The sequence below is a fragment of the Lithobates pipiens genome, unplaced genomic scaffold, assembly GCF_037356315.1.
Source record: "Lithobates pipiens isolate NorthernLeopardFrog02 unplaced genomic scaffold, aLitPip1_a1.2 Scaffold_1, whole genome shotgun sequence".
NCBI classification, from domain to species: Eukaryota; Metazoa; Chordata; class Amphibia; order Anura; family Ranidae; genus Lithobates; species Lithobates pipiens.
The window spans coordinates 206757871-206782736 of record NW_027507685.1 but is presented as its reverse complement, the minus strand read 5'-3'; the positions used below and the strand labels follow the sequence as shown (position 1 = coordinate 206782736).

Sequence of the window (24866 nt, the reverse complement as noted above, 5' to 3'; positions counted from 1 at the left end):
AACAACTGGGTATTATATTGTCCTTTTGTTCAATAAAATTTATTAAAAAGTGTATTGTTTTGTTAAAAATTGCATTTGAAAAGCCCCTGTTCAAATATGTGACATAAAAATATGCAACACTCACCATTTTATTCTCTAGCGACTCTGCTAAAGAATAAACACTGAGCAAAATTATAAAACGCAATTATACGCTCCCTCAAAACTTGCAACATCTGTAGCATTGTGCTGTGTGATAAAACTGCACATTTTAGGAGTGGCCTTTTGAGCCCAAGGCATACCTAAGGCACATCTTGATATATCACACCTGTGAGATGGATGGATTATTTCGGCAAAGGAGAAGTGCTCACTAATACAGATTTGTGAACAACATTTGAGAGAAATAGGCCTTTTGTGTAGAAAAAAAAAATAAAAAAATTGTAGATCCGTGGTTCTCAACCTGGGGGGGGGGTCGAATGATGGTTTGCCATGGGTCACCAAATTCTGGGATGTTCCTGAAGCCCGCACCGCTCTCCCAGCCTTTTTGCGGCCGCCCAGCAGGGCTGTCCCTGGAGCCTGCGACCACCCACTCAGCCTCTTCGCAGCTGCCCATTCAGTTCAGGACATGGCCGAGGGGCAGAGACTATAGGTCAGCTGACTGGCGAAGAATGTGAAGTGAGAGGGGCTGGAGGAGACCCCATCTCCTGATTTCGGCTTAGGTGTCACCGCTAGGAGGCACCACCAAGGTCAGAGACACAGTGAAGCCAGAGCCACAGCGAGTAACACTACCTCTAATTATAGTTACCATTAAAAGTCTCCACTGCAGTTCTCAGATCAGTAGATGACCTTGATCAAGTGCACCTAAGTTGGCTGATCAGAACTCCCCCCAGCACTGCCACTGATCCCAACTCCCCCCACCAAGGAGCAAGAGAAGGAATAAAAATAGAGAATACATGGAAGGGAGAGGAAAAGAGGGGGGGGGGACAAAAAAAAAAAAAAGTGGAGAAAAAAAAATAAGAGAAAAGGAAACAAAAAAAAAATAAAACAATAATACACAAGAAAACAGCTACAGAGGGATAGGGAAAAAAATTAAGTTAATTAATTAAAAAAGAAATTAGCATAGAGAGAGATGAAAGAGAAAGAAAGAGAAAAAAAAAAAAATAAGTGTGGTGCATCCTAAAATGTACCATAAGGGGTTTTAATACTGTAGGAGTGGAAGGGACTCAGGGGGCACTAAATGTCCGTGGGTTAGGGGCATAAATGACTTGTCTTGCCTTGCCTTGAGTGCTGGCAACCCACGCTACAAAAATAAATTTTACTGCTAGGGGTCCCCACAACTTGGGAAATTTTATCAAGGGGTCACGGAACTAGAAAGGTTGAGAACAGCTCATGATAAATAGGGGCAAGCACAAAAGTGTTGCATTTATAATTTTGCTCAGTGTATATAAAGTTTGAAGGCTCCAAGTAGTTTCCTAGCGAAAAAAAAAAAAAATGAATTTAGAGATTTTTACATGTAGGAAAGGAATGCCAAAACTGTCCGGGACAAAGTTGTCTTTGCAGTTACATCAACAATCAGTTTATGTTTCAGGTTATTTAGAACCATACAAAAGCTCTGTAAATCCTACCGAAATGGCATTGGGTCTGTACAGATATATGGAAATTCTTGTGCCTGGTGGTCACTACCTGCCATTGTCAAAGCAATTAAAGCAGTACTCACCGAGTTTACAGCTTTCAGTCCTTCATAGGTAGAGCCTGCTGAGATCATTTGCTCGCAGATTTTCCTGACATCACTACTTGGCACTTCATTATTGTACTGCACAGCGCCCATAAAGATGTCAGCCAGATTACTGACAAACTCGGTGTAGTCATCAGGTGGCTGGAGAGGAGCACAGGAGAAGAAATCTTTCTCTAGCTGAGTAATATTTCCTGCTTTGAGAAGAGACTCCACTACTCGGAAACTGTCCTTCACTTTGTCCAGACACTGCAGAGAGAGCAAGGCATTGCTTTCAGGATGGCCACACACGATGCAATGAAATCCTACAATCATAGCCTCGTAATCTGATTAAAAACTAACCATCTATATAAAACTGACCCCACTGACTTTCACTAAGGCAGGCCATACACAGTTCAAATCTTGGCCAATTCACCAGGAAAAGGCCAAGATTCGAACAGTGTATGGGCAGGCTACATTTACTAAGCTGATCAATCAACTTGGGTACAACCAGCCTGGTGGATTTACATGCGATTATTGCTAGCGGCTATAGCAGCTGCTAGCGACAATCACTGTCTTCTCCCGGAGGAGCGTGGTTGCAGGAAAGAAATTTGCACCGTGCATAGCTGGGTTAAAAACAAAAAAAACAACACAAATTAAGCAAATTCACCTTGTGGTATTACTAAACAGGAAGCAGAGCCTATAAACAGTGTGCCAGTATGACTGCCACTATGTGCAACTAGTTACAGAGCATTTAAAATGATACAAACATGCAGTTTTCATTAAAAGAAAATCCAATCATCCTGCAATAAATATCCTTGTTCAGACACTTGCTGCTATGGGGTGACATTTGCTCCTGTCTTGTCACCAAGATCGATGTATAGCAATATGTACCACTGATGGAAACCACAAGTGGTCTGACCAGCACACAATGCGTAGGCATGGTCCACCAGTAAGGCAGTCCAGAGCAATAAGCATGTGCATGTAGACAGGGAGTGACTGAAAGGCTGGAGAAGATCAGCAGCACGAGATGCGAAAAAGTGAAAAATAAATAATAATAATAATATTATTATAATAATAATATTATTATTAATTATAATAATATTATTATTATTATTATTATTAATTATAATAATAATAGGATAAACCGTATTTCATGGCAAAAAGGCCACTGTTTTTATACACAATGCTTTAGTAAGTAGTAATGTTTAGATACTTTAACACCCACTGATTATTTACACAGTGTTGTATATATCCACACATACACTATATTTTCAAAAGTATTAGGACACCTTAACACTCATGAATTTTAATGGCATTCCAGTCTTAGTCTGTAGGGTACAATATTGAGTTGGCCCACCCTTTGCAGCTATAACAGCTTCAACTCTTCTGGGAAGGCTGTCCACAAGGTTTAGGAGTGGGTCTATGGGAATGTTTGACCATTCTTCCAGAAGCCCATTTGTGAGGTCAGGCATTGATGTTGGACGAGAAGGCCTGGCTCGCAGTCCCCCCTCTAATTCATCCCAAAAGGTGTTCTATTGGGTTGAGGTCAGGACTCTGTGCAAGCCAGTCAAGTTTCTCCACCCAAAAGTAACTCATCCATGTCTTTATGGACCTTGCTTTGATCATTTAAGGGCTAATGAATTAAAGGAGTAAACTTTACAGTAGTATTTCCTTTACCATCATTACATAGGACTGTCCAAAGGAAGTGCTGGGTACAGGTTGCTGCCAAGTGCTCCCTGGCAAGCGTTTGGTGCAACATAGACAGTTCAGCAGATAATTTACTTTCTGCTGCATACTGCTAAAACGAATGCCAATAATTATGTCAGGCTGTGCTAACACTGCACTGCAGTCCTTGATCAGTTCCACTGCTCCACTAGGTGGCACCCCTTTCCTGTAAAACCATTTAAAGTAACAGTAAAGTGTATTTTTAGGGAGTACATATTTTGATATATTATATATCATTGTTTAAAATCATTTTCTGATATTAAATTTACATATTTAAAAGCATTCCCTTCCATAATGACTGCTTTTGTATCAAGTCATCGATGGCTTGAAGCCCAGATCAAATTTAGCAATGGAAATGTGAATGGGTTAAATTGACAAGAGTGCTAGGATTATATACCTAGCTAATCACGTTACTTTTTTTTTTTTCCTGTAAGAACATATACAGCTTTAATAAACAGTTTTTTTTTTAGGCTATAAAATAGACAAAAATATGAAAAGTATTTACAATTTTTTTTTTTTTTTAACCGTTGTATGGCATTTCCATTTGTGTACACAGCAGGTGCACGCAGAAAAAAAAAAAAAAAAAAGCTTTAACCAGCCGTGGATGGCGGAGGCATGTAAACTGACCACGGTGTCAGGGCTCAGCAACCATGATACATCGTGGCCAGTTTACATAGGGAAGAGTAGAAACTGGCAGGATCAGCCAGATTTTTTAGGTGTTACAGGGGGCCAAATGACAGAGCACAAGCACTATGCTGTATAACATGCTTTAAAAGGAGCAGGATCTCCAGCAGCATAAACATACCACTCATTCATGCAACCCAAATACCTTTGAGAAGGAGCCCTTAAAGGATAAGTGCACCCTAACACCAAAATCTCTACATCCCCAATCTAACACTAACATCCAACCCTGTAAAAGAAGAAATTAGTATACATACCTTTTAAGAAGCAGATCGGACTCAATCCCACGCTGAGCTGTCAGCAGCAGCTTTGCTGTGGAGGTGGGTTCAGAGGACACAGCCGACAACGGAAACCCTATAGCAAGTCTATGGATGAAGTCACTCCTCATTCATTTCACAGCCTTTGGTCGGTTGTGTCCTCTGCAGAGCTTCCACCACTGGAGACCACGCAGGCTTCAAAAAAGGTGCGTATACTGATTTCTTCTTTATAGGGCTAGATATGTTAGGCTTATATCATGGATGGCTGTAGATGTAGCGATTTTATTGCTAGGGTGGAGTTATCCTTTATGTTTTATTTTATTTATAATTCAATTTTTTTTTTCTTTACTTTTTTTTTTAATCAGCTCTATAGGGGTTGGTAAAAATCAGGTATCTAAACAGACACCTAACAGCTCACTTTTGGGACAGCAAAAGAGATTGAGGACCCAGAGTTATCAATCCTTTCTCTGCAGTCTCGGCTGCAAAGTGAATGAATAGGAAGTGCTCTGTACAAGTTCCCTGGTCATTCACAAACTAAAGCATTTTAAATGCAGGAAGGGCCACAGGGGAATTGGTTACAGCAACTGTGCCCATTCCTTTTGCTAAGGGGGCCTGGGCCCTGTAAAGGAGGGTATGTGTTACCCCTTTAGCAGCCCTGTCCAGAGTTACAATATAGAAGGATTACACATTCACTGTACCTTTTCAGATCCTCCAATGACTGGGTCTGCCAAGCTGTCTGCCACCACCTGTGAATAGACAAACAAGATTTATACCATGGAACCCATTTCCTTTAAAAAACAAAAAAAAACAAAACAATGGGCAGCTGTGATCATCTGGGTCTTCAGTCTTAAAGCAGGAGTTCCACCCACTTTTACAAGGTGGTCTTAAACTAAAGACCACTCCTCGTTTTTGGATATGTTATTTATTCTTTCATACCTTTTTTGAAATTCTAAGTGTACTTCCATCCTAGCTCGGCCGCAGCGCAGGACATCATGTCCTCTTCTGCAGCGAGCCCTCCTCCTTCACCCCCACTGCATTTTGGGACCCCCGTGTGACCAAGACAAGCTAGCCATTTACAAAAGTGCAGCGCGACTCGTACATGCGCAGTAGGAAACCGGCTGTGAAGACCATAGGCTCCACTGCCAGATTCCCTTAGTTCTAATGGTGTCACCTGCACCCGAGCCACCGGACGAATTGGCCTCAGGGGGCCGATGTCATGGGCTCCCTGGACAGGTAAGTGTCCTTGTTATAAAAAAAAAAAAAAAATCAGCAGCCACAGTACTTGTAGCTGCTGACTTTTAAAACAACTCAGCTTTAAACTGTTATCATTGTGAAGCCTTAACATTTAGGGTTTACTCGCTGTTTTACAATTTGAATTATCTTAAAGTGGAAGTCAACTCAGCGATACTCACCTTTGCTTCAACTTTCCGACACCATGAGGTCCCTCCTTGGCACCGAAATCGTCTCTTTGGCTTCTTCTGCATGCCAGTCTTCGGCATCTTGATGGGCCAGTGCAGGATAATGTAATTTCTATGCATGCGTAAGAGTGCAGTTATCTCGGAACATGGTAACGGCACAGCTCAGTCTGCATTCCACAGAAGACCACGTATGCAGGTAGGTTTATCTTTTTAGAAGAGACACTGCAGGTCTTAAATGTCTGTATTTTTTTTTTTAACATTAGGTCTCATGCACACTTGTTTATTGTAAAATGTGTTTTCCCCTGACAGTAGAAAATCTGCAATAAAAATTCACCTAAGCTGCGTTTTTTCAAACCAGTTTGAGTTTAGCAGCTTTGGCGTTTGAACGTTTTTTTTTTTTTTAATTGGCCAGAATTTTAAATGTATTCAGGCTACTGAAATGAATAAATGGTAAAGTGCTAAACGCACCTTGCGTTAGACGTATTTAGCAGCATCAAGCATTTTTTCTGCCAAAACTCTGCTGCTCTAGATGCACTGGCAGTGTTCTTTTTCCTGCCACTAAACTCTGCTATAAACCTGTGTGTGCATGGACACATAGGATAACATGCAGGGGAGTTTAGAGGCAGAAGTAAGAACCGCCAGATGCCCCTAGGAGCAGCTGTAAACATCCAGTGTGCTTGAAGCCTTAGGATTTAGTGCCACTTAAAAAGGTTTTAGGAAAGTTGCTCAGCGCTGGGTGAAAGCTTTGCAAATACATTGAAAAAAATTGTGGTACACACTGCTCTTGCACATGCTGAAGGTCATTTGTAGATGGCCATAGGGAGTGTTTACAGGCAAAGAGGCAGCATATAAACACAAGAGATAATCTCGCTAACAGAGATGACGTTCAAGTGCAAAATCACAAGCCTAGGCAATTCTTGAGTCAATTTATCTAACAACTTGCATCGTTTTGGATGGAATCAGCCTGTACTAAATCATTGCCAAGATGTTTCAGTACCTTGTTATAATCTACGAAGTTGAGCTCTGCTCTGACGGGGGCAGAAGAGGCCACAGCTGCATAAACCAAGTGCGGGAACTGCAACAAAAAAACAAAAACATTGCACAAGTAATATATAAAAGACTAGCTTGGGCTTTACATATAGTTATTAAAAAAACGTTGAGATGTTTTAAAATGCTGCTCACATAACTACTAGAAATCTGTCTTTATTCAAACCAAAACATGCAAAAAAAAAAAAAAGTGCCAAGATAAGCCAAAATCAATTTCTCCTGCGCTGCCCAATGTGGTCTTCCTAAAGGGAGCAAAGGAAAGACCTCACCAATGGGATAAGTCTCCTTCACAGATCATGCTGAAAGGGAAGCGCTGACATTGAAAATTGCAGAGCTGTGGGTTCTGAATGGTGGGGCTACCTCCTGGCTATATTATGTGGCAGAATTGTACAGGAAAAAAAAAATTACAAAAATATTGGATTGGTAAAATTTCAATAGCTCCCCTTACAAAAGGCACATCAACACACAAGAATCTCACTGCACACATCCATAAAAGATTCCAAAAGAATTAATCCACTGATACTAATCTTAAAATTTACACTTTTGGATGGGTTGACCCTCTAAACCAGCCTCTCAGCCTTTTCAGCATAGAGGAACCTTTCAAATAGTTCTCCAGTCTCTGGGAACCCCTGCTAAAAATTAGAAATCTACAACTCATGATACATTAGTGTGATGGTCAGTGGGAAGAATTACCTCCTTACAGATAGCTAAAAAGATCAATGGTGTGAGTGGGAACTTGTCTGAGAGGCACAAATTGCCCAATGCTGAAGGAACCCCTAGCAACCTCTGGAGGAACCTTAGGGTTTCACGGAATCCTGGTTGAGAATCATTGCTCTAAAACAAACAATTTATAAAAGAAATAAAAGTGAAACTAGCTCACAATAGACTGAACCAGCAAGTCTACCTCAAACTGACATCAGTGACCTCCGTTTCTGAACATACTAGTTTTCTGTCTGTCATGCTAATCCTTCTAAACATTCTGCATTACTGAGCTAGAACAAATATGACGATTTACAGCTCTGATCACATACTGACCTTTTACCCCTATCCCACCCCTACTACCGTGTTGTGATCACTGGTGAAATTCTAACCTTACTTTTGGTGGCTCCATACCTGAAATGTGTACCAGAGGCACTCAACCTAAGTGTTACCAATGGGTATTCACTGATTCCTTTTTTATTTATTTCTTTTAAATTGGCAAGTACTTGCTGATACAGAGTACCTATACTTTGTAGTGGGATTTGCGCCCATAAAAAAAATGAATGGGCACAAATCCCACTGCAAAGAATTGCATGTGATTTGAACAGGAATGCAATGAGATTCCTCTCCGAAACGCATGCGGTTTTCCCCACCACTCCTGTGTGAACCCAGGCTTGTCATAGTGATAGGAAGATGGGTGATAAAAGCATATAGTTGCACAGCACCCCCTATCTTAAAGACCATAAAACATGGAATAAAGTGCAAATGAGGTAACTACTACCTGCCTAAAAAGTGCTATAGGACATAGATAAATCAATTCCATTATAAAGTACAATCAATATACCAATGCGATATAATAATAAAAACATAAAAAAGTGAGTAAAGCAAGTTGATAGTGGCTTTTTGATGGCAGAGAAGAATTCCTTCAGTTAACATAAAAAAGGACACCAAAAGCGCTCAGATATGAAAACTGCTCACCAGATGGATATGACCTCTTTACAGACGGTCTAATGCACTGTAGGGAGATCCCATTAGGTACCCTTAATGGATGAAACCTCTGTGCTGTGTCCTCCTCTCCTCCAAGAATGAAATGGTTTTACCAACTGGGCACTATGCAGCTAGCCGGTATGAACATAGAAAAGTCTAAATCTATGTTCATAACGGCTGGCTGCATAGTGCCCAGTTGGTAGAACCACTGAGTTTCATTCTTGGAGTAGAGGAGGACACAGCACAGAGGTTTCATCCATTAAAGCGGGAGTCCGCGTTTTTTTTTTTTTTTAAAAGCCAGCAGCTACAAATACTGCAGCTGCTGACTTTTAAAATAGTGACACTTACCTGTCCAGCGTGCCCGCGATGTCGGCACCCGAAGCCGATCTCTAGATCGTCTGTCGGGTGCTGCCGCCGCCATCTTGGGTATGGGAATCAGGAAATGGAGCCTTTCGGCTTAATTTCCCGATTCCCTACTGCGCATGCGCGAGCCGCGCTGCGCAATAAGGACGGTCCCCACTGCCTCTGGGATCTGTGCGTTTCCCAGCAGGCAGCGGGGCACTTGCGGAAAGGGGCGTAATCTACGCCCCTTTCCGCAGAGAGCTATCCCGGAAGTGGGTGCAGAATACCTGTACTGTCAGGGTTCCGATGAGCGGAAGGTCCACTTTAGAGTGGACCTCCGCTTTAACTAAGGGTACCCAATAGGATTTCCCTACAGTGCATCAGACCATCTTTTTAACTAAAGAGGTCATATCCATCTGGTGAGCAGTTTTCATATCTGAGCACTTTTGGTGTCGTTTTTATGTTAAAACGGTGAAGGAATTCTTCTCTGCCATCAAGAAGCCACTATCAACTTGTATTATGGACTCACTTTTTTTATGTTTTTATTATTAAATTAGCTCACATTGGTATATTGATTGTTGCTCTTTATATTGGAATTGATTTACAGTATCTATGTCCTATAGCACTTTTAGGCAGGTAGTAGTTACCTCATTTGCACGTCACTTTATGCCATGTTATATGGTCTTTAAAGCAGAATTCCACCCAAAAAACTCCTCTATCCAGCCGGTGCCAAAATTGGCACCTTTCAGGTGGAGGGGGGGGACAGGATATCCGTCTTTGAAGGTATCCTGTTCCCACTTTGGGAGTCCGGGCTGCGGCCCGTGACATCACCGCGGGGCTCCCTCCTCCTCCCTCCACCTCTGCCCGTCACTGGGCCAGTAGGAGAGAGGAGCGGGGCCTTGCGCATGCTCAGTAGGGTTCCCGGCGTGAAGTCGTAAGGCTACACTGCCGGGTACCCTTACCCGCAATGGCGGCGGGAGCACCCGACAGCTGATGGAAACATCAGCTGCAGTGCTGACATCACTGGACTCCAGGACAGGTAAGTGTCCTATCGTTAAAAGCCTGTAGCTGCAGCCTGTGTACCTGCTGGCTTTTAATTATTTTTTTTTGGGCGGAACACAGTTTTAAGATAAGGCACATATTATTCGTTTCACAGCGCCCCCTATCACCCATCTTCCAATTGCAAAGTATTCTTTCATTGTTTTGGGGAGCAGGTACATCTGTATATTAGGTTTATTAACTACTGTTTGGCGCAAGGTTCCCCTTTTACACTTGTCATAGTGATAAGTTCACACAGGAGTGGTGCGGGAGACCTCCCTACATGACCTCCAGGGACTCGATCCTTCCATTGGACCCCCTTCCTCATCCCCCCGGGTTCCACCATTATCAGACGCTGAAAAGCCTCTGGTCCGGGAAAACGGAAATCCCTGCGGCTTTCTCTCCTCTCCTTGCAGTGCTGGCAGTACGGACTACAGGGATTCTAATTGATCAAAGCTTTTACATGGACGGCACTGAACAATCAGAAGCTGTCTAGTCTAGCAATCTGGTACAGCGGGACCGAGCGAGATGGTCTATTGGATGGCTCGAACCATTGAAGGCTAGGGGGAGAGGGCACTGCTGGAGATGTGGGGAGAACAAAGCCATGTGAGAGGCAGGAAAAGACCCAGCTGCAGATGTCAACAGTTGTATCAGAAGCTGTAGCTGGTGGAACCTGTCATGCAGGGAGGTTTCCCTCACCGCTCCTGTGTGAACTTAGACTCAAAATCACTATGACAAGCCTGGGCTCACCCAGGAGCAGTGGGAGAACTGCATGCAATTTGGACAGGAATCGCATTCCTTTTCAAATTGCATGCAATTCTTTGCAGTGCGATTAACACCCATTCATTTTGTATTGACACAATTCGCACAGCAACATTTTCGGTTTTGAGTATGGGGGATATTTTCATGAATGCGAGTACTCGTCAAAACACTCGATATCAGTGCATCCCTAGTTACCAGGGTCTGCCATAATTGGCTGCAATAAGGATTAATAGACTTGTGCACACATCATTCTAATCAACTAACCTACCAGCTGGTCTCTGGAGTGCGGGAGGAAGCTGTAGTACCAGGAGGATATCCACACAAGCACAGTGGGAACACATTCACTACATGCAAAAAAAGTGTCCTGGCCATAATTTACACAAAGGACCCCATTGTTGTAAAGGCATAAGTGCCAGCCACCAAGCCACTGTACTGCCCACACTGCCATTATATGCAGAACTAGAGGTTCACCTTCAGTCTAAACCAAGCAGACAGAGATCCGGGATAAGAGCCTCCGAAACAGATCCAGGTGTTCTTCTGAGTCAGATTGTACTTCTGGGAGATGAACATGTGAAAGGAAGCCAAGTCTGCAAGTCTGAAAGAGAAAAAATAAATAAATAAATAAAAAAGTTAAGCTGAGTATAGATGACCCTTATTTTAATCAGCCAAGGAGCTGAGCGAAAAAAAAAAAAAAACACCCCCCCGCCCCCCAATTGTTTCTTCTAGCCACACAATTGAGGTCGATGGAGGAATCCACCCTGCTGGAACATTGTATTCTGACAACGGGACTCTGCTGTCAGAAGATACTGACCATCGGTTGGAGCCGCTGATTGGGAAACATTTTCCAACATTTCCGCTCAAAAGAAGTCAATCTAGCAATCGATTCCTATGAAAGAGGGACAGCCATACATGGATTGAAATTCGACTTGTCCCCACTGAAATGGCCATATTTAGATCAAGTCCTAATTTTGCATACTTGAGAAGACTCAAAATTGTGCGAAAAATACTGCTTTCAAAAGCAATCATACGATACCAATAATCTGATCGTTAGTACACAACTTTCCAGAGCCAAATCACAACAATTTATGTGAAATCATCGGACGGGATGAGCGTGAAAATATTTCTCATATAATACCAGATCATACGATTTTTGTTTAATCAGTACGGTATTCATTCAAAAATAAAATAAATAACTTCCAAATGTCTATTCTGTCATATGAGAATCTTGTAAATTTAGTAACCTTTTCATTTTCGATATGGAGGTTAGCATGCAAAAAAAACAAACAAACAAACCTTAAATAAAACGGACAATCATTCGTCCAATAATCTCATCAAGTTTACCAGGCATAATGGGACATTCATGAGATGGCCTTAATATTGATAAAAAAAAAAAGAAAAAAAAAAAAAGAAAGTCTGCACATTTATAAAAGGTACAGGGATGTTTGGGACTCTGCAGAATGCTATTAAACAGTTCCCACCCAGGCCAATTCTGACATTTCTCTCTAAAGCTGTAATTTTTTTTTTTTCTACAGAATTACTTAGAACCCCCAGACACTGATTTTTTTTTTTTTTTAGCAGAGACCCTAGAGAATAAAATGATGGGTGTTGCAATTTATTATATGGTCACATGGTATTTGAGCAGCGGTCACACACACACACACACACAAACACACACACACACACACACACACACACACACACACACACACACTTTTGTTAAAATATAAAAAAAAAAAATGCAGAGTAAATAGATACCCAACATGCAACACTTTAAAACTGCATATGCTCATGAAAGAGTGCCAAACTAAGGTACTTAAGAATCTCCATTAGCGGCACTTTAAAAGCCTTTACAGGTTGCCTGTTTAGAATTACACAGGAGGTGGTCTGGAGCTAAAATGATTGCTCTCGCTCAAACGTTCATGACGATACCTCACATGTGTGGTGCAATCACTGTTTACATACGCGTGCGAGACTTACGTATGCGTTTGTGTTTAAGCGTGCGGGGGGGGGGGGGGGCACTTATAATTTTTTCACATTTTATTTGAAACTTTTTAATTATTATTAACTTTATCGCTTTCACAAGGGGTGAACAACATCCCTTGTAAAAGCATGGGCCATGACAGGTCCTCTTTATGTAGAGATTTTAGGTCTATTAGACCCCTCCTCTGGCCTCCGGTGAAGCCGATCAAACCCAGAAGTGACAAGTAAAATGTTTTTATTTCTAGGCATATAGCCAACTATGACCTTGGTGCTAGGCACGTAGATGCATTGTCTTAACTAGCCGACACATGATCTAACTTTCTCTCTTAGCTGTACCAAACCTATTGCAAGTTATTGAATAGACAAGAGTACATTTTCACAGCCATTCTGTGTGCGTATTTTCTTTCCCCTTGTACACAGCTTTTTGGACTTATATTTTAATATTTTTTATGGTATAGTAGGCAGACAAATTCTTAACAGTAGCTTTCTATTATAAATCTCCATTAGAGCATCATAATGAGCAAAGATTCTCCTCTTATCAGTGTGTGATGTGTCAGTGCAATACTCACGCTTGCTGACTAGACAGAAATCGGATCCCTTCCAGGGTGAGGCCATCTTCGTTAATACTGGCTCCATAATACCGATGTTCAAGGGACACCAGGAGTGCGTGATGCTTCTGTGCCAGCTCAACATGCTCTCCTAGATGAAACACAATGTCCTTGTCAGCATATTCTATACCTCCAAGTGGACAGGATGCAAGCCCAATTCCAAGCTCAGGTCTTCCCTCTGCTAGCCCCAAACTGACCCTGGTGCTCCCCAACACAAACCAAATAAATAAAGTTGTCTTCGGATCGGTAACACAACAGGTCCTCTTTACCCCCTTCTCTGAAGTTGGCAGATCCCAAATGCTGCAGAGGGAAGCACACCGAAATTATGATGGGCCACTCTGCAGCATTCTCCTATGTGTCTGGGGTGAAGGGCACAGCCTTGACACGCAGGGCTCACAGTGAGTAGGATAAAAGGCACTGGATGCCATTCAACCCGGAAGAGGAGCAGCACTGCTTTGAGTGATCAGGGAATGACCATAGCAGCTATAATGGGAAGTAGGGTGCCGGTTGTGGCTAATCAGCTTTGCCTCCGATGGGCAAGCTACAAAATCTCTACATTAAATTGTAACAAAAATATGGAACAGCATGTTGAATGTTATAGAACAACGTTAATGTGATCAACGCTATTCCTTTCACATAGAATTTGATAAATAAAAGGGTTAGTTCACCTTTAAATGACTTTTGCCTTTAGCATTCCTATGCTACAGCATCTCCCGTACAATATGCAGTGACCCTGGGTTTTGCGTGGGAGCCTCACTCAGGCTGCCAAAGTCCTATGAGGTGGATGCTGCTGTTTGAGAGTGCGAGTCGGTCCTGACTCAAAGCATGCAGGAGGAGACAAAAAGAAGCGTCCCGGGTGCTGCAAACCTCACCCTGCCGTATGCTTTTTAGCAGATAAAAGCAGTCTTAGCTCACGCCAAGGCCACACCCCATGATTAAGCCCCAGGGATGGGACGAAACACGTTAGAATGTGGCCTTGATAAGAGTGAGCTGAGGCTACTTTTATCTCCTAACCATACGGTCGGGTGAGGTGGGCAGTGGCCAGGACACTTCATCTCCTCCGCATTAATATACTTGCCTACTTTTTGCAGTGCTTACTTTTTAGGCCCCGCGCACATGGAGCCATCTAGGTGCCATGTGTCTCTCCCAGCATTTTAGCGTGCCCAGGAAGGAGAACTGCAATATCCAGCCCCACTACCTGCAGTCTGTCAAATCGATGCAGACTGAAGCTAGACAATGTGGTACCTGCATTTAGGGCCCTTTGTGTTACTTTAATGCTCAGGAGCACAGAAGAGGGATTCAATTTAGATGACCACATGTGCAAGAGGCCTTCAGCTACTTATTCCATTGCCTTCCCCATGGTGTCCCCGAACCATGCCTATATAAGTAATGGCAAATGGCAGATCCAGCATTAGAGTGGAGGAGAGAGCGTTGAGACAATATCAGAGGAAGAAGACAGCGGCAGAGGAGAGACAAGAAATTGGAAGAGACGCCAGAGCTGCATTAATAAATGTACCCCATACACATTCACATAGGATGACCTCAGGTAAATGTAAGTGGGTCTGCTACACAGATCAAAAACCTTCTGCCTTTACAACCCCTTTAGACGACAGACAGTCATACATAATAAACAATTCTCACTCTTACTACATTAGCAGTATTACTAGCTGGATAGACTTGCACATTTTTCTCAGCTATGTACTGTAGGATTAAGTAGGTGTCTGTCAGAGGATTAGGAGGAATGTTGTGTTCTGTTCTACCAACCTGACAAGACAGAAAATTCAGATTCGGCAGCTTCTCCACCTATGAACAGGAAAACGGGTCCACCTGGACGCTGCCAGAACTCTTCGTTGATCCAGTACCGCTAAATGGGGAGAGATGGAGGAAGAGCAAGATGAAGAAACATGTCAGAACAATCAGCAACTGGCTCCAAGGATTCATATACAGACATCAAAAGGAGGAACATGGCAGCCATGCCCACAACAATTAAATTGTATTGGGCCAGGTGATGCAATACACCTAAACGTTATAAGATTCACTACACACAGCCTCTGTAAGCACTGTTTAATGGAACAGAGACATGCCCACATCCACAGTGCCCAAAGTTTGTCAAAGTGAACCTGTCCTATAAGTGGTTGTAAACCCTTACATATACCCAGTGAGGTGATTGGCCTCAGGTGATGCACAGAGATTAAACAAGTCACCTCATATAAGTTTTATCTGTTTATCTACAGCTGTATTTTCCCTACACCCATTCAAAGTGCATAATTTACACAGGATCTCTCAGCTCTGAAAAGCAGGGGGCAGGGAGCTTAAGTTACATCAGTAAGGAAAGCTGATTGGTGGGAAGGGACACACCCAATGTTGCCAGCCGTCAGTATTTTTACTGGCAGCCAGTAAAAAATAAAATGGGCACTTTTCTCCTGCCAGTAAATGGCAGTGACAGGAAAAGGCAGTAAAATATATGGCTGTGATGCTCAGCGCGGAACTGCGCATGTGCAGTTTCAGTGCAGAGCTGGCCAAGACCATCTGAGTGCCTGCTACAGTGTGTTTGGGTGGCACCGCCAGGGGGGCGGGTCTGGCGAAGGCAGTGCCTGAACGTGGTGAGTGATGTAACAGTGCAAGGGAGCTGAGCGGAGTGGCCTGAGCCTCGTGTGCAGGTCTGCAGGACGGAAGTAAGGCAAGCCGGGAGCAGGACTGCCAGTGCTCTTTGGACTGGACTGAAGGGGCCACCTGATGTGGAGAGACTCACTCAGGAGGGGGACGTGTCAGTGAGGGGTCATCATCTGTGCTGCTGCACATTGCTGGTGGGTTTACTTCCTTTGTTTCCCTGCAAAGATAAAGCATAATGGGCTACTACACATCGCATAGTAGCCCATTATGTGTCACTTACCTGACACAGGAGCCAGCGATGTCACCGCTGTCCCCTCTCCCACAATGCGTCCATCTTCCTTCCAGTGATGACGTCACTCCGGCGCATGCACGCGGGACCCATCAGTGACGGCATGCTAGCCTTCACTAACAGCATGCTCAGTGAGCCTGCGTCATAGACATTGGTGCCCGGTTTTTGTAAACTATCTCCTTAACCGTTAGATATTTCTTGCACCTACAGGTAAGCCTTAATCTAAATTTTGTAACTTTTGGAAATGTCAGTAAAAACTTGGCTGTGTCAGTAAATTTCAATCTGGTAGGGCAACACTGGACACAACCCCCCGCCCCCTTTACATAGCACATAAGAACACAGCTGAGGTTGTCAATCACAAGCTGTGTCCTCCCCATCACCATTTTTATCTTCATTGTGATGTCATTGTAACTCGGCCATTCAAATGGCCATCCCGAAGGAAGACCAGGTGAAGATGGATTCCCAGTCAGTGGTAACCGCGCACAATTGAAGGGCTTTGTTTTAAGGGACGTCTTTCATAATGTGCTAGTATGTGATGCATACTAACATTATTACCTTGCAGGGACCTGATTTTTTTTTTTTTTTTTTAAAGACTTTACTACAGCTTTAAGGTTAAACCATGTGTTTTTTTTTTTAATTTGTTTATTCATAATGAAAAGGCTATTTTTTACTTTGCCTCTGTGCCAGTCTCCTGTAATAGAGACCGGGCACTGCTGCTCTCTCGCTCTTGTGCGGGATGACTGGTCTTCTCTCCTGCTGTAATGAATGGACCTGCAGGAATCCATACACAACTACACATTGCACAGACCACATACAGCACAGTGATGAGGTCACTGCCATTTTTACAAGGTACTATCTGGGTTTCAAAAGAGGCATTTGGTGCTTACTAAATAGGATTTATATTTCTCATTAAATGCAACGTCTATATCTAAAATGAAAGTATTTTGTGCCTGAAGTTCAACTTTACGCGAGGGTGAGCAGGCCTCAGGTGCTCCCACCAGCCTACTGCGGCCTATCATACCTTGTGGAAATGCCATCATTTCCTAAATACAAACCAGACCTGGGTGCAGCACACTTCATGTTTATTGGCTTTGCTCCTTTGATAGGTCCCTTTTATCTAGGAGAGCTGAAGAACTAAACCAATGCACGTGCCACGTCAAGTCCTCAACTCAAATACTCATCATATAATCAATAGTCCTATTTACTGACCTGCTTGTAGGTTGCATTGTTTCTTCGGTTGAAGTGGTCCAAAGGTTGTGTGATGTAGCCTTCAACTGAAGGCAGATAAGGTGCGCCTTTGGGCACACCTAGACGACTGTAGAAAGATTTGAAGTACTGAATCTCACGTAGCTGGTGAATCCTCTTCCGAAGCTGTCTCTGGTTCCAGGCTGGAGAAGAAGGGAAGATAGGGTGATGGGGAAATTGCACATTTCATAATTTATGTTGGCCTCACAAATATCTAAGAAAGCCTCTAATATCCTGGTAACCTTAAATTAGCTAGCCCTCTAATCTCCTTTCAGGAATGTGCCATTTTCCTTAACCACTTTCAGACCGGACCATTTTGCTGGTAAATGACCAGAGGTCTTTTTACACTTTGGCACTGCGCTGCTTTAACTGGTAATTGCGCGGTCATGCAATGTTGTACCCAAACAAAATTTGCGTCCTTTTCTTCCCACAAATAGAGCTTTCTTTTGATGGTATTTGATTGCCTCTGCGATTTTTATTTTTTGCGATATAAACGTAAAAAGACCGCAAATTTTGAAAAAAAATGATATTTTCTACTTTTTGTTATTAGAAAAATCCAATAAACTCAATTTTAGTCATACATTTAGGCCAAAATGTATTCAGCCACATGTCTTTGGTAAAAAAAAAGTCAATAATTGTATATTTATTGGTTTGCGCAAAAGTTGTCACATCTACAAACTAAGGTACGTTTTCTGGAATTTACGCAGCTTTTAGTTTACGACTGCCTATCTCATTTCTTGAGGTGCTAAAATGGCAGGGCAGTACAAAACCCCCCCAAATGACCCCATTTTGGAAAGTAGACCCCCTAAGGAAATTGATAAGAGGCATGTTGAGCCCATTGAATATTTTATTTTTTTGCCTCAAGCGATTGAATAATGACAAAAAAAAAATTTTTTTTTTTTTTTTTTTACACAAAGTTGTCACTAAATGATATATTGCTCACACATGCTATGGGCGTATGTGAAATGACACCCCAAAATAAATTCTGCTGCTTCTCCTGAGTATGGGGATACCACATATGTGGGACTTTTTGGGAGCCTAGCCGCGTACGGGGCCCCGAAAACCAAGCACCGCCTTCAGGCTTTCTAAGGGCGTAAATTTTTGAGTTCACTTCTCACTACCTATTACAGTTTTGAAGGCCATAAAATGCCAAGATGGCACAAAACCCCCACAAATGACCCCATTTTAGAAAGTAGACACCCCAAGCTATTTGCTGAGAGGCATGTTGAGTTCATGGAATATTTTATATTTTGCCACAAGTTGCGGGAAAATTACAAACTTTTTTTTTTTTTAACAAAGTTGTCACTAAATGATATATTGCTCATGCATGCCATGGGCATATGTGAAATGACACCCCAAAATAAATTCTGCTGCTTCTCCTGAGTACGGGGATACCACATATGTGGGACTTTTTGGGAGCCTAGCCGCGTACGGGGCCCCGAAAACCAAGCACCGCCTTCAGGCTTTCTAAGGGCGTTACAGTTTTGAAGGCCATAAAATGCCAAGATGGCACAAACCCCCCCCAAATGACCCCATTTTGGAAAGTAGACACCCCTAAATTTAGGGGTACACTAGTGAGACTAGGTAATAAATGGCGGGTGCCCTGAAACTATAAAAAAATAACTAACCAACCAGCGTCACCTGTAACAGTTATATGGTGATCACTGGTGAAAGGGTTAACTAGGGGGCAATTAGGGGGCTTTATGCGGTAGTATATGGGGGTCCCTGGCGCTATAAAAAGCTGCAGCGAACCTAAATACCTACCTGCCTAACTAGCGTCACCTGTGACACTAATACAGCGATCAGAAAAACGATCGCTTATTAGGCTGGGTTCACACTGGAGTGATGCAGGAACGCCACGAATGCGCGGCGGGTTCCCGCATCGCATGCCTCCCGGCGGCAGTTCACACTGCCCTATGCGAACTGCTGGGAGTGTCAGTGAAATGTTACTGACACCCCCAGATCAGTTCGCATATCGCAGTGCGATCTGCAAACTCGGATCGCATGGTGTGAACACCCATGCGATCCGATTCTGCTGCGGGCCAAAAAAAGGGTCCCGTGCGAATTTGCGGCGGGTGCGGTGAATGGCTGAACTCGAATCGCACAGAGATCGGATGTGATTTGCACTGCAGTGCGGTGCGAATCACATCCGTTCTCATAAACCGCTGCAATGTGAACCCAGCCTTAGTGACACTGGCGACGGGGGGTGATCACGGGGTTAAACCTTTATTGGGGGGGTTAGGGGGGTACCTTAGAACTAAAGGGGGCTAACCCTAACTGCCCTAACAGTTATTAGTCACAAATGACACCCGCCGGGTGATCAGGGGGTTAAACCTTTATTATGTAATAAATGGCGGGTGCCCTGAAACTATAAAAAAATAACTAACCATCCAGCGTCACCTGTAACAGTTATATGGTGATCACTGGTGAAAGGGTTAACTAGGGGGCAATCAGGGGGCTTTATGCGGTAGTATATGGGGGTCCCTGGCGCTATAAAAAGCTGCGGCGAACCTAAATACCTACCTGCCTAACTAGCGTCACCTGTGACACTAATACGGCGATCAGAAAAATGATCGCTTATTAGGCTGGGTTCACACTGGAGCGATGCGGAAACGCCGCGAATCCGCGGCGGGTTCCCTCATCGCATGCCTCCCGGCGGCAGTTCACACTGCCCTATGCGAACTGCTGGGAGTGTCAGTGAAATGTTACTGACACCCCCAGATCAGTTCGCATATCGCAGTGCGATCTGCAAACTCGGATCGCATGGTGTGAACACCCATGCGATCCGATTCTGCTGCGGGCCAAAAAAAGGGTCCCGTGCGAATTTGCGGCGGGTGTGGCGAATGGCTGAACTCGAATCGCACAGAGATCGGATGTGATTTGCACTGCAGTGCGGTGCGAATCACATTCGTTCTCATAAACCGCTGCAATGTGAACCCAGCCTTAGTGACACTGGCGACGGGGGGTGATCACGGGGTTAAACCTTTATTGGGGGGGTTAGGGGGGTACATTAGAACTAAAGGGGGCTAACTCTAACTGCCCTAACAGTTATTACAGTCACAAATGACACCAATGCAAAAAAAAAAAAAAAATGACATTGGTGTCACTGTGACTGGGGGGCAGGGGTAATTGGGGGGGTGATCGGGGGGTAAAGGGGGGGTGTGAGTGTGCCTGGCATGTTCTACTGTGTGTGTAGAGTGTTGGTGCAACTTACTGATCCGCTCTCCTCCGTGTCGGAACGAAAAATACCGACACGGAGGAGAGAATACATCACTTCCTCTCCTGTGTTTACATTACAGGAGAGGAAGTGATGTCACCGGGGATTTCTATTCGTCGGGAGCGATCGCGAGGGGGTGGCCATGAATGAATGGCCGTCCCCTCGTCCGGGATCGCTCCCGAACGAATACCGACCGCCGCAGGCACCGGGCGGGGGCCCGATCGGGCCCCCGACCCGCGGGAGGCAAGGGACGTACATGTATGTCCTTATGCCTGCCCGTGCCATTGTACCGACGTACATCGGCGTGCGGCGGTCGGCAACTGGTTAAAGTGGTTGTAAACCCTTACAACATACTTTAACCTACAGGTAAGCCTAAATTATGGCTTACATGTAGGTGCTGCAAATATCTCCTAAACCTACATGGTTTAGGAGAGATTTACAATTCCTCGTACAAGGATTCCTTCTGTGCATGCGCCAATGTACTCAGCGCATGCGCACTTTAGAAGGATCACAGTGTGCCGTTTTAATAAAACTACATGCCGTGACTGGCTGCTCCTGCGCGCACACGCGGGAGTGATGTCACGCGACTCCGGCCAGTCAGAGAGCCGGAGTCCGTGACCCCGGAAGGAAGATGGACGCTTCCAGCCGGCGAGGAAATCAGGGACATCCCTGGCTCTTGTGTCAGTTAAGTGACACATAATGGGCTACTATGCGATACGTAGTAGGTCATTATGCTTTGCCTTTGCAGGGAAACAAAGGAAGTAAACCCATCAGGGTTTACTTCCTCTTTAAAAGGTCATATTGTTTCTTGCAGTGGGGGTTGGCTATTCCTTATACACAAGTCTTATATAACACAGCTAGAACTTGCAATAACAGTCTCACCTCTGAGCTGGCAATCATACATATATCTGTGATCATCGGTGCCATGCAGCTCAAGCGGGTGGGACTCCGTGGCAGAAACAGCTTGTTCAGTTAGGTATTCTTGTTATATAGGCTTGGCTCGCAGTCTCCGCTCTCCTGAGGTCAGGACTCAAAATCCCCAACTGGCTCATCCATGGTCTTTATGGACCTTGCTTTGTGCACTGGTGTGCAGTTATGTTGAAACAGGAAGGGGCCAGCCCCAAACATTTCCCACAAAGTTGGGATCATGAAATTGTCCAAAACATCTTGGTATGCCGACGCCTTAAGTGTTCCCTTAACTGGAACTAAGGGGCCAAGCCCAACCCTTGAAAAACAACCCAACATAATACCCCCTCCACCAAATGATTTATACCAGTGCACAAAGAAAGGTCCATAAAGACATGGATGAGCAAGTTTGGGGTGGAGGAACTTAACTGGCCTGACCTCAACCCGATAGAACGCCTTTTGGGATGAAGTCGAGTGGAGACTGAACAATGTCTTCTCGTCCAACATCAATGCCTGACCTCAAAAATGCGCTTCTGGAAGAATGGTCAAACATTCCCATAGACACTCCTAAACCTTGTGGACAGCCTTCCCAGATGAGTTGTAGCCGTTATAGCTGCAAAGAGGGGGGAGCAACCTAATATTGAACCCTACGGACTAAGACTGGGATGCCATTAAAATTCATGTGCGTGTAAAGGCAGGTGTCCCTAAACCTTTGACAACATAGTGTATTTCTCATGGGGAGCAGAGACATGTAATATAGATTTTATACTTGGAACCCACAGTCTGACAACAAACTGAGTCACGCGTCTGTGGAGCTTCTTGTAACTGATACAATCTCATCTCAAACAAAAGCCAAAAGGAGGAACTTAAGCAAGAAATTCTATAAATGTGTAACAAGTGCTGACCAGAGAGATCTAGAGAGTCCACTTCCACATGTGACTTTCCATTGACCTATGTTTTAATTTTATTACAGCTTTCAAATCCTGTGCTTAAAGGGCATGTACACCCCAACAATGAACTATTTCTTCCCTTTTGTTCTGTTAATTATTCCACTGAAAAAGTGTTTTGTGATACGTGTTAGAGAAGTGAAAACAAACTAAAATAAATAATACCTATTGATCTGCTAAAAATCTAGAGAGCTCCTAATAACTTTGCCTGTGCTGCAATGAACTCTCAAGCACAGTTTTCAACTCTGTCTAGATCTTCCCTGTGAACTACACAAAACCTCATTCTCTATCCAGATCTCTTCAGTGAACTACAAAAAGCCTCCCTCCCAGTCCACTTGTCCTAAAATGAGCTACAGAACACCTCCCTCTCTGTCCAGTTCTATTCTGTGAACTATACAAAGCCTCTCCTCTCCATTCTGTTACCTTCTATGCACTACAGAAAGCCTCCCTTGTCTGGCCAGTTCTCTTCTGTACAGTGGCAGCTGGTGGTACATTTTCTTGGGGGGGGGGGGGGGGGGGTGCAGCAGACGCCCCTCCCTCGTGACAGTCGATCACCTACAGCACTTACCCCAGGCAGCCGTTCCCTCCGGGCGGCCGGATTCCCATGTTTCCTTCTCTGCATCACGGTGGTGTCCCCGCCGTCCGTCTCCTCCCTCGGCCAATAGGGAAACGGGACTCAGTACCCACTTCCTGATTGGCTGGGAGGCAGAATCAGTGTTACAATACACACACACCATTGTAATCCATGCATCCAGCACCCATGCGCCCCTTATGGGACGGGCCGCTACAGCTTCTGTGCACTACAGAAATCCTCCCTCTCTGCTAGACTCTCCCTCACACACCTTTGCATTCTTGCTTGATGCGTTTTCTATTGCAATTAATCAAAAGCCATCAAAACACAGAAAAGTTAACACATGTTGATATGTAGTATGACATCTTTTAACATTCCAGTCCATTGCAATGGGCATTAAAAAAAAAAAAAAATAGAAATAAAAAGATAAAAATAAAAATCAGCCAGGGTGGAAAATTTATCGATCATGCTGCATTAGCAGCGTTGAGATACTTTGTTTATGAATACAATCAGCCTATATTTCGATCAATCTGATTATGAGAATACATGGTGGGAACAGAGATGCGATCAATAACTCATGATCAAAAGTTCCGTGCACTAAAAAATGCTGTGTATGTGTTCAGGATACATATAAAAAAAAACACCTAAAATCATTCCAGAAAGCAAAACAATAAACCTAAAAAACAGTAATAAGTAACTTTCCGTATCTTATTGTACTCACCCCCGTCACAGCCCCCCAGGAGGGGCACCACCAGCAACACACACAGCACCAGCCTGGCCATTTCACAAAAGAAAGTAAAAACTTCCTACCCACGCCAGCATTGTCTGTGGATCACATGATTAAAGGGAAGTCACATGATCCCCAGACTTCTAATTGGCTGCACAGCCTGCAGACTCAGCTTTGTGTTTTTGCAGGGGAAGCAGAAGGCATGTGACTGCAGCTCTGAGTAATCTGATCCAAAGGCTCCAATGGCACACGTCTTTTCTCTCAGGAGTAAAAAAAACTTTTACCTTTACATTTTTTCTCCCTCAAAGTTCCAATCAGAAACACAAACCAGAAAGTTTTTTTCTGCTTCTAAACGTTAAACTCAAAATACTCCTAATGTATATGACAGGTCCTAATGTATATGGACAGATCCTAATGTGTATGGACAGGTCCCAATGTGTATGGACAGATCCTAATGTGTATGGAGACGTCCTAATGTGTATGGACAGGTCCCAATGTGTATGGAGACGTCCTAATGTGTATGGACACATAGGATAACACTGATCTGCTTCTACAGGCAGAACACAAAACTCCCTTACAAGTAACGGTTTTAAAGAGGAAGTAAACCCTTATGAGTTTACTTCCTCTTTCATTCCCTGCAAAGGTTATGTGTCACTTACCTGACACAGGAGCCAGCGAAGTCACCGCTGTCCCCTGTAGTCCGGCGCATCCATCTTCTCGGTGGGTCTCGCTGCTCCTCCGCTGTCATTCGTCGAAGCCGCGATGACGTCACTCCCGCGCATGCGCACGGGAGCCACCACTCGCGGCATATCGCCGCTGACTGCGGCACGCTCAGTTCGCCTGTGCGCCGCTGTCTATGGCGAATGCGCCGTAGACAGCGCCTGTCTTTCTACAAATATCTCCTAAACTGTGTAGGTTTAGGAGATATTTCTTGGACCTACAGGTAAGCCTTATGCCCCGTACACACGTTCCGATTATCGTAAGACAGATCGTTCACATTTTGTTGCATACAACTAAGATCGATTACAACAGTGCAAAATGTGTGTAAGATTTTTGTCGTACGATTCTGGAAAAATCTTCCGTTGTGCGTAGCTACGTATTTTAAATGAATGGTTTA

At 43.9% G+C, this 24866-nt stretch overlaps 1 protein-coding gene across 1 annotated transcript in view; it reads right to left on the bottom strand.

Moving 5' to 3' along the window:
- The window catches only part of PRSS16 (serine protease 16), a 38222-nt gene extending 14322 nt beyond the window's left edge, over positions 1-23900 (bottom strand). The window contains exons 1-8 of the mRNA XM_077481018.1: positions 23744-23900; positions 17346-17524; positions 14999-15098; positions 13196-13325; positions 11118-11241; positions 6769-6846; positions 5052-5099; positions 1694-1957 (exon numbers count right to left, since the gene is read on the bottom strand). Coding sequence (XP_077337144.1) covers positions 1694-1957; positions 5052-5099; positions 6769-6846; positions 11118-11241; positions 13196-13325; positions 14999-15098; positions 17346-17524; positions 23744-23804 — 984 coding nt within the window. The 5' untranslated portion in view covers positions 23805-23900. The remainder of the gene's footprint in view (positions 1-1693; positions 1958-5051; positions 5100-6768; positions 6847-11117; positions 11242-13195; positions 13326-14998; positions 15099-17345; positions 17525-23743) is intronic.
- Positions 23901-24866: the final 966 nt, after the last annotated feature.